The 10,248-nt window shown below is 52.5% G+C and overlaps 1 protein-coding gene across 2 annotated transcripts; it reads left to right on the plus strand.

Moving 5' to 3' along the window:
* The first annotated feature begins 386 nt into the window (after positions 1 to 386).
* On the plus strand, positions 387 to 4,418 carry LOC146194239 (uncharacterized). Of its 2 annotated transcripts, none has more exons than XM_084597304.1 (3): positions 387 to 1,724; positions 2,824 to 2,915; positions 3,692 to 4,418. In XM_084597304.1, the coding sequence occupies exons 1-3, from the start codon at positions 486 to 488 to the stop codon at positions 4,182 to 4,184; spliced, it is 1,824 nt and encodes a 607-aa protein (XP_084453430.1). In that variant the 5' UTR covers positions 387 to 485; the 3' UTR covers positions 4,185 to 4,418. The 2 variants fall into 2 exon arrangements, with proteins under 2 accessions (XP_084453430.1, XP_084453431.1); XM_084597305.1 differs by having other exon boundaries at positions 393 to 716; positions 3,692 to 4,411.
* The last annotated feature ends 5,830 nt before the right edge of the window (positions 4,419 to 10,248 follow it).

The raw sequence follows: 10,248 nt of genomic DNA on the forward strand, positions 1-10,248 counted from the left end.
CGCGGAAAGTGCAGCAGTCTCGGCGTAACGGGTCAGGTGATCGACTGCGACGATGACCCATCAATTACCAGCGGCAGTGCATGGTAGCGGACCATAAAGGTCGATTCCCACGCGATCAAACGGGCGAGCTGGACAAGGTAAAGGCTGGAGCGGGCCAGCGGGGTGGTGAGGAATCTTGCGTTGTTGACAGGCGGTACAAGAGCGAATGTAGCGCCGCACGAAATTGTACATTCCCCGCCAGTAGTACCTCTGACGAATTCGATCATAGGTTTTGAGGACGCCGGCATGAGCGCTTTGAGGGTCAATGTGATGGTGGGCACTGTATCGTATGCGTCAGGGACAGCATGCGCAGTGCGGCCTCAAAATGTACAACTGGTACGCAACAGCCGATACGCTGCTGTCCAAGCCATCTGTATAAATACGCGTTGCTCAAATAAAGCTGTGCTCTTTTCCCCCTGGCATTCGGTGTACCATGACGTCGATACATGGTGTCAGAAGTGGCTAACGCCGACGAGCAGACCGAAGAAATAAGCCACGAAATGGATTTCTTAAGGCCACCGGACGCACTTCACCTGAAAGGGGACATCGCAAAGAATTGGCAGCTGTTCAAGCAGAAGTTCCAGCTTTTCCTGACGGCGACAGAAACAGCAAAGCCTCGACCAGAGCCAACGAAAACAGCGCTACTGCTGACTACCGCAGGTGAAGAAGCAATTGAGGTATTTAACACCTTTACTTTTTCGGAAGATGAAAGCAGCAGTGACTACGCGACGGTAATCAAAAAGTTTGACGAGTATTGCGCAGCCCAGAGCAATGAAGTATATGAGCGCTACTTATTCAAGAGGCGAGTGCAGGAACCTGGCGAGCCATTCGAGCACTTTTTGAGAGATTTGAAGACTCAAGCACGACTTTGTAACTTTGCTGGGTTACTCGATTCAGTGATCAGAGACCAAATTGTTTTTGGTATAACTGACGACAAGATACGCGAGAAGTTATTGAGAGATAACAAGCTCACCCTCCAGAAAGCAGAACAGATCTGCAAGGCTGCCGAAGCAGCCGCGGCGCATAAGGAAATATGGGAACAAGACCATCATCAGGTCGACCCAGTCCACAAAACGAGCTCTACCCATCGTAAAAGGCAGCAGGCCTATATCTGCCAAAGCTGCGCACGAACGCACGCACCGCGGAGCTGCCCTGCTTTTGGTCGTACTTGTTATAAGTGCCAGCGGAAAAACCACTTTGCGGTCTGCTGTAAAGCAAAGCAGCAAATAAGTGAGCTCACTGGTTCCGAGGAAGAGTTCAATGTACTCAACGTGGCTGTCAGAAACACTGTCCGTGAGCGCGATTGGCTTGCTCAAGCACAAGTTGGCACGATCACTACGGAAGTGAAGCTTAATGGTCACAACGCCGTTCTACAGTTTTTCATTGTGCGCAAAGGGCAAGCGATACTAGGCCTTCAAGCCTGCGAACGCCTTAGACTCCTTTCGCGGCAGGTGCACGCCGTGTGTCAAGATTCAACACAAACAGTGGTAGACGAATTCCGTCATCTGTTCAGCGGCACGGGTTGCGTTGAGCGTCGATACCATATGGTACTCCGCGATGACGCCGTGCCGGTAGTGCAGCCAGCGCGACGGGTTCCACTAGCCTTGCGGGAGCCACTACGGGAAGAGCTGCGACGCATGCAACAGGGTGGAATCATTTCCAAGGTGTCGGAGCCCACTGACTGGGTAAGCCCTCTTGTGATAGTACGAAAAAAGGATGGAAAACTTCGGGTATGCATGGACCCCAGGAAGATTAATGAATGTATTAAAAGAGAACATTACCAGATGCCAACGCGAGAAGACATAGAGGCGGAGCTGGCCGGGGCAACTGTTTTTTCGCGCCTCGATGCGAACGCCGGATTCCACCAGATACCCTTGGACGAGGAAACGTCAAAACTGTGCACATTTGCAACGCCTTTCGGGCGGTACCGTTTTCTTAGGTTACCTTTTGGGATTTCATCTGCTTCAGAGGTTTTCCAAAAGATTCTGAATGAAATCTTCGATGGACTACAAGGTGTTAGAGTATATGTTGACGACGTATTAGTCTGGGGCAAATCGATGAAAGAGCACAATGACCGGCTGAGGCTAGCGCTAGAAGCGGCAGAACGAGCTGGCTTGACTTTCAACCCGACCAAATGCACAGTTGGCATGACAGAAATAGAATTCCTAGGTGACACAATCAGCAGTGAGGGAGCAAGACCTAGCCACTCATTGATACAATGCATGACGCAAATGCCTGAGCCGAAGGACAAACAAGCAGTGCAAAGAATGCTCGGCGTAGCAAACTACTTCAGCAAATTTCTGCCATCGTTGGCGCGCAGGACAGCACTACTACGAGGTTTGCTAAAGCAGGGCACTGTGTTTGAATGGACGGCGAACCACGCCAAAGAGTGGAACCAGCTTTGCGACAGCATGAGCAAACAACCACTCCTATCGCTTTTCGACCCTGCAAAAGAAACTAAAATTTCATGCGATGCATCGCAAAACGGCTTAGGTGCTGCATTATTACAGCTTCACGATAATGAGTGGAAGCCGGTCGCATACGCGTCCAAAGCTCTGACGGAAGCCCAGCAGCGATACTCGCAGCTAGAAAAAGAAGCCATGGCGATTGTGTACGGTTGTGAAAGGTTCAATCATTTCACATACGGTCGTCACATTATCGTGGAAACCGATCATCAACCTTTGATAGCGATATCTCAAAAAGCGATTGGTGGCATGCCGCCAAGGCTGCAACGCTTCTTTCTGCGACTGTTTCGTTACGATATCAAGATTGTTTTTGTTCCAGGAAAGCACCTCTTCCTGGCCGATATGCTGTCCCGGGCTTCACTCAACTGTGACAAGACCGACATCGACAGCCAAGATGCAGAAGTACACGCCGTGAGTGTAGTTTCGTCTCGCGTGAGCCATAGAACTTTAACTCGACTGGTCGCCGAGACAAACAAAGATGAATATCTGTGCAGTGTACTCAAAAGTCTGAGAGAAGGTGCACCGGTTGAAGGTCAGCTGAAGCCATTTACTGGCGAGCTCTCGCAGGTTCAGGGCGTTTTGTTAAAGGGCTCCAAAGTGGTGATTCCCACTAGCATGAAGCACGAAATTCTGGAAAAAATTCACCAAGGCCACTTGGGTATAAGCAAATGCAAATCCAGAGCCCGGGAAGCGATATTCTGGCCAGGCATGAATAGTGCCATTGAAGCCTTTGTCCAGAAATGCGCAGTCTGCCGGAAATATGCATACAGCCAGCCGTGTGAGCCGCTGCAGATGCGCTCAGTGCCCACGCAAGCGTGGTACCGAGTTGGAATCGACATTTTTTACTATGGGGGTAGACCTTATCTTTGTGTTTACGATGCGCTCTCAAGCTTTCCGGAGGTGGAATTACTTCAGGATACATCGGCCAGGACTGTCATTCAAGCAACAAGCGCTATTTTCGCTAGATATGGCATACCAATGGGGGTATGCTCAGACAACGGACCCCCTTTTTCAAGCTACCAGTTCGCTGCATTTGCAAGAGAATATGATTTCCAGCACATTACTTCTAGCCCTAGATACCCACAGTCGAATGGCCTGGCAGAAAAGGGGGTACAGGTGGTGAAGCGAATATTAAAGAAAACTGCTGAAGCCAATCAAGATTTCTGGCTTGGTTTGCTCGCTTACAGGACAACCCCACTGGAAGGTGCTGCGGCACCCGCAGAGATTCTTCAGGCCAGAAAGCTACGAACAACGCTACCAGACACTCAAGAAGGTCCCAGTTTGCATATTGCCAAGCATCGCCAGAGTAAGAGAGACCGGCAACTCCTACCACCCCTGAGACAAGGTGACGTTGTGCGCGTGAAGAAAGTTGTCTGGGACAAAAAAGCAAAGGTCGTGCAGCGCTGTGCTGGACCAAGGTCCTACAATGTTCTAACAGAAGACGGCAGACTTCTGCGTCGCAATCGAAAACATCTCATGTCTACGAAAGAAAACTTTCTGAGTGAACTTGACGACGACAGCGATGACACCATTGAGGACAGCACGCCTCAGCATCAGCCGCGACCAGTGACATCTGATGGTGATGCAGTGTCAAGCGCTCCGGGGTTAAGACGATCGCAGAGACAACGTGCACCCCCGCGACGCTTGGAATACGGCAGAGACTTTCAGCAAATGTCTTAAGTTATTCTTTTGTGCACTGAGCCCATGTCGTGCTTGCAACTTTGCTTTGTTGTTGTTTTTAGTTTTCTTTCCAAAAGAAGGAAGATGTATCGTATGCGTCAGGGACAGCATGCGCAGTGCGGCCTCAAAATGTACAACTGATACGCAACAGCCGATACGCTGCTGTCCAAGCCATCTGTATAAATACGCGTTGCTCAAATAAAGCTGTGCTCTTTCCCCCTGGCATTCGGTGTACCATGACGTCGATACAGGCACAAACCTCGGAGCGGAGGTGGCGCGGAATGACAAGAAGCCACGTTCTGCCGTCTGAGTTGTAGTTCCTGCGGTAGAGAAGGCCGTCCCGAATGGCGAAATGGGAGGCCCGTCGGCGGAGTGCCCGAGGATGCGTAGCCGCGGAAGTAGTGCCAAGGATATCCAGCAGGTTAGAAACCCAAGGATCTTGTCGTTGCTCGGAAGGCATATCCTCAATGGTGAGTGCTGACAAGAATGCTTGAGGAGGGGACGATGAGTTAGGCGAGCGCACCGGTGACCGAGAAAGAGCGTCGGCGTCAGAGTGCTTGCGGCCAGAGTGGTACACTACACGGATGTCGTATTCCTGAAGCCTGAGAGCCCAGCGCCCGAGACGGCCAGACGGATCCTTGAGAGACGCGAGCCAGCAGAGAGCGTGATGATCTGTAACTACCTCGAAGGAGTGGCCGTATAAGTAAGGGCGGAACTTCGTTACAGCCCACACGATTGCTAAGCACTCCTTTTCGGTAACGGAGTAGTTGGACTCGGCTTTGGTGAGAGCACGGCTTGCGTAGGCGACAACGTATTCGGAGAAGCCAGGCTTGCGCTGGGCGAGGACGGCGCCGAGGCCGACACCACTGGCATCGGTGTGAAGTTCTGTAGGTGCAGTAGGGTCGTAATGGCGAAGGATTGGTGGTGACGTCAGAACATTGCGCAGTGTCGCGAATGCATCATCGCAGGCTGGCGACCAAGAGGAGAGGTTAGGGGTGCCTTTCAAGAGCTGTGTAAGGGGGGCTATGATGGTTGCGAAATTCCGAACAAAATGACGAAAGTACGAGCAGAGGCCCACGAAGCTTCGCAGTTGTTTCAAAGTGGTCGGTTTCGGAAAGTCAGCGATGGCGCGCAGCTTCTCAGGATCAGGCAGAACGCCATCTTTACATACAACATGTCCGAGTATTGTGAGCTGGCGGGCACCAAAGCGGCACTTTTTGAGGTTCAGTTGAAGACCGGCGCGGGTTAGGCAAGTGAAGACCTGGCGAAGTCGAGTCAGGTGGGTCGGGAAGTCGGTTGAAAAGACGACGATATCATCGAGGTAGCGTAAACAGATGTTCCATTTCAGGTCGCGCAGTACAGTGTCCATCATTCTTTCAAATGTGGCTGGGGCGTTACAGAGTCCGAATGGCATAACATTAAATTCGTATAGTCCGTCTGGAGTAATAAAGGCGATCTTAGGACGATCCGCCTCTGCCATGGGCACCTGCCAGTACCCGGAGCGTAAATCGAGTGAGGAAAAGAATTCTGCGCCTTGCAAACAGTCTAGGGCATCGTCGATTCGTGGGAGGGGGTACACATCACGACGAGTGATTTTGTTGAGGCGGCGATAATCAACACAAAATCGTATGGAGCCATCCTTCTTTTTAACTAGGACCACAGGAGACGACCATGGGCTACATGATTCTCTAATTACTCCGCGTTGTAGCATGTCATCGACTTGTTGGGCAATAACACGGCGCTCAGTCGGGGACACCAGATACGGCCGCTGATGGAGAGGTGGGTGAGCGCCAGTGTCGATGAGGTGGGAAACGGTCGTCGTGCGGCCCAAGGAAGATTGCGGAATGTCGAAGGAGGCGCGGAATTGGTGTAGAAGGTCAAGAAGTTGCTCGCGGTGGCGCGGTTCTAGAGCGCTGTCCACGGAATGGTCAAAAAGGTCCCGCTGTAGCGGATCTGAAGCCACAAGAGTTGGAGTCAAGGCGTCAACTTGGCAAACAGGGAATGACACATCATCAAAGGTGAACAGAAGGTCCACGGGCTCGATGCGGCCGAGGCACTCCCCTTCGATCAACATAGCGGGAGACGGAAGAGGATTGGCTACCAGAAGTGTGCTAGCGCCGTTTTTCATGTCAAGGACGGCAAACGGCAGCGGTAAGTGGCGGCGGCGGCAGACAACGTTAGAGGGCACAAAGAGGACTGTCGCGGCGGTGGTAAAAGAGGCAGTGAGGGGAACCAGAACAGCGCTAACGGGTGGGATGGTTGTGTCATGTGCTACGAGGAGTTTGGTCGCAAAACGAGGACACGGCTCGTGGAGCAGGGCATCAGACGGTGCATCACTCGATTCAATGAGCTCTACTTGAGGACTGGCGCAGTCAATGATAGCATGATGCTGGGACAGGAAATCCCAGCCGAGAATGACGTCATGAGAAGATGTGGGGAGAACGACGAATTCGATGATGTACAAGGCTGCAGCAATGACGACGCGAGCAGTGCAGATAGCTGTCGGCTGTATACTGTGAGCGGATGCGGTACGAAGCGATAGTCCCTCGAGAGGCGTAGTCACCTTTCGGATAGAGCGGCAGAGTTTTTGGCTGATAACTGATACAGCGGCGCCGGTGTCGACGAGCGCAAGAGTATGAACACCTTCGACGATGACAGCAGTAACATTCGCGGGATTAAGACGAGGACTTTGAAATTCGGTCGGATACGCAGTTCGTGCCTCGTGAACTGCGGCGGTTAGTTTTCCGGCTGGGTAGCGGGTCGTCGGCGCATTGGCGAAATGGAGCGGCGACGTGGTGATGGCGAACGACGAGGGTGGAAGTCCGGAGGTTCAGGGGGTGCTGTTGGAGGACCCGATGGGACTGGGAACTGGGGGGCCAAATAAGGTGGCGCAGGCCGTGCAGCAAAGGCCATATTTATTCGGCGCCTGCAGTAGCGTGTAGTGTGCCCAGGGATGCCGCAGTGGTATCAAATAGGCCTGTTGTCTGATGTGCGCCATGGAGATCGTGTCGGAAGCAAGGGGGGAGCAAAATCTGTTGGTGCCGACCGCATGGGGGGCGAAGCATAGGCATATGCTGGCTCAGGCGGTGGACTTGAAGTGACTTCGGCATACGTGCGGCGCAATACTTGAGGAGGAGCCGGCGCGAATGCTGGAGCGTAGCTCAGTGGCGCAACGCCGGAAGATGAAACTGTGGGCGTGAGTAACGGCATTGAAGGTGCGACCGGAGCTGTTTGAGGAACAGGATTAGGGAGGACTTCAGATACATGCTGTTGGATTGCATGGCGAAGCTCCGGAACAAGGCCAGTTGTTGACGACTCCTTAACATAGGGCTGCAGGGACAGTTGTCGCGCGACTTCCTGGCGTACAAAAGACTTGATGTCTTCAGAGAGGCTAGATGACTCCCTCCCCGCGGCTAGTCCAGCAAGTGATGTATGAGGCTGGCGAATCAAAGCACGCTCCCTCCGGAGCTCGTCGTAGCTTTGACAGAGGTCATAGATTTCCTTGACCGTAGTGGGGCCTTTCGCGATGAGCATGTGAAAAGCGCCGTCATCAATTCCTGTGAGGACATGACGTATTTTAGCGGCCTCGGTCATGGTCGGGTGAACGCGACGACACATATCAACAATGTCCTCAATGTAACTGGTGAACGTTTCACCGGGCAGCTGCAGTCGCGACCGAAGACGCTGTTCCGCGCGGAGTTTTCGGACGGCGGGGCGGCCAAAGACATCAGAAAATTTCGTCTTTAAATTCGCCCAGGTGCCAAAGTCCGACTCGTGGTTTCGAAACCACAGATTAGCGACGTCGCTCAAGTAAAAGATGACATTGTTGAGCTTACGGTTGTCGTCCCAGTTATTGTGACGGCTGACCCGTTCGTAAGTGGTCAGCCAATCGTCGACGTCGTCATCGCTGCTTCCACTGAAGGTAGCCGGGTCCCGTTGACGAACGGCACCTGTGCAGGTGACTGGCGGAGGTAGGTGCAATGAAGTCGGCTCCGTCATTGGGGCAGTCAGTGTTCTGCTGCGAAGTTCCAGGGCGAGATTGGTACAGGGAACCTCAGATTGACCTCCACCAAGTGAAATGTGGATTTAATGGTTGACTGGGACGTCTAGCACTGGCAGTACTTCGGGCACAGCAGGGTCAAATTACCAGCCGCAGAGCACAGCTTCAGCGCGAGCGAGATGGGCGCCGGAGACCAGCGATGGTGATGGCGATGCCGCAGCGTTTTTCTGTTCTTTGTCTTCTTTACAGTATGTTCTTTTTTAGTGATACTGTTTAGATGGCGATAATCGACGCAGAAGCGCCAGCTGCGTCTTGCTTTCTAACCAGAACAACTGGGGACGCCCACGGGCTCGTCGAGGGTTCGATGATGTCTTGAACGAGCATTTTGTCAGCCTCCTCTTGGATTACCAGGCTTTCTGCACCGGATATGCGATAAGGACGACGATGAATAGGAGCTGCGTCGCCGGTGTGTATGCGATGTTGCAAAAGAGCGGTTCGAGACAATGGGCGCGGATCAAAATAAAAAATTAATTTGGAAGATGCCAGCAGACGGCAGAGTGCGTGAAGTTGCTGATCGAAGAGAAAGATTCGTAGCGATCGTATTGGCGTAGTCTCGGAGAGTGGAAACTTCAGATAAAGAGCAGTCCGAGGAGGGCGGTAAACCGGTGGTCACAACGGAGAGATCACATTCATTTATAGGACATAGAGTGGACAGCGGGATGCTTTGAGGTAGGGGCTGTATTTGTGACTCAAAGTTCAGAACAGGGAGGCATGTTTGGTTCGCGGTCATAGTAATGATGGTATAATCAAGGGCAACGCTTCATAGGACGGGTGCATTTAGGGTTGAGTAACAATATAATCTCCATTGGGAATAGGGAGTACAGAGCAGAACGTGACGTAAGTTGCGGCTTCAGGTGGCAGGCGAACAAAGTCGCCACTACAAAGGCGGTTCACAACAGGAGAAGGCGGCTGGAAAGGAGACGGGAGGTCAAGTTCAACGATGCTTGTAGCACAGTCTCTGATAGCTGCATGGTCAGAAAGTCGAGCCCAAGAATGGCGTCATGAGGGCATTGCTCTAGGATTGTGAACAAGACGGTAGTATGGCGGCCAATATCGTTACGCGGGCAGAGCCCAACCCCTGCCCTTTGTTGTTCCGTCGTCAGCGACACGTACAACCTGTATAGGGGCAGGGGTAAGCCCTTTACGCAAGCGACAGGGAGCCTAGGGCTCATGACAGAAACTTGCGCACCGGTATTAATCAAGGGCTTGAATGGCTGTTTCATCAACGAGCACAGTGAGCAAATTACGACGCGCACAAAGAGCTAGACGAGGATTTGTGATCGTGGTCCCTGCTGCAGCATCACCTCTAGAGAAGCAGCACCTAGTATTCCGTCGGGGAGGTGCCATAGGGATTTGGAGATGAAAAGCGACGGCGTAGAGGCGAAAGGGACTGACGGCGGTGTGGGGAAGGCGATCTGTTGAGGCGGGAAGGTTGGGGTCAACGGCAGTGTTTGAAGGGTCTTAACGAGGCGATAGTGGATGAGAGTGGTCATCGTAGATAGAAGAGGGTGGAAGTGACGTGTGTGGCTGGAACCATCGATTTCAGCAATTATGGACGATATGGCAAACGCAGGAGCAAGGAAAACAAATAGGCCGTTTATCAGATGTGCGCCATTTGTACGGATTACGTCGACTTGGGAAAAAATAGGCAGTTCGGCTAGGATAAACTGTGCCATCATCGGTGCCATAAGCAGGTCGACCGCGATACAGGCGCGAACGGCGGCAGTGGGTTGGCTGATTGCAGCAACTGAGTTGAAGCCCAAGGGGGCGAACTCTTGGCAGACAAAAGCCTGAATTAGGGGAAAATCCGGGTGGTGACCTCGGCACAATACGGCGCCAAACTAGTGGAAGAGATGTCCTCTAGTTCGCGGCGAACCATACAGGTCACACAGGGCGGGAAATCTTGAAATGATGATGTCTGAGCAGTATTGGGAAGGCGAGCAAATAACGTCGTGATGCGACGGCTTTTGGCGTCTGCAAAACGGCGGCATTCTGTTATGAATG

The sequence above is a fragment of the Amblyomma maculatum genome, chromosome 3 (assembly GCF_055883805.1).
Source record: "Amblyomma maculatum isolate TAMU_Amacu chromosome 3, ASM5588380v1, whole genome shotgun sequence".
Classification (NCBI taxonomy): domain Eukaryota; kingdom Metazoa; phylum Arthropoda; class Arachnida; order Ixodida; family Ixodidae; genus Amblyomma; species Amblyomma maculatum.

Excerpts from the sequence above, each read along its gene's own strand:
- LOC146194239 (XM_084597304.1), top strand. The coding sequence starts at position 486 with ATGGTGTCAGAAGTGGCTAACGCCGACGAGCAGACCGAAGAAATAAGC. Across the intron at positions 1,725-2,823 it reads TGTCGGAGCCCACTGACTGG|GAAAGCACCTCTTCCTGGCC; the intron begins GTAAGCCCTCTT and ends TTTTTGTTCCAG. Across the intron at positions 2,916-3,691 it reads AAGATGCAGAAGTACACGCC|GACAACCCCACTGGAAGGTG; the intron begins GTGAGTGTAGTT and ends GCTCGCTTACAG.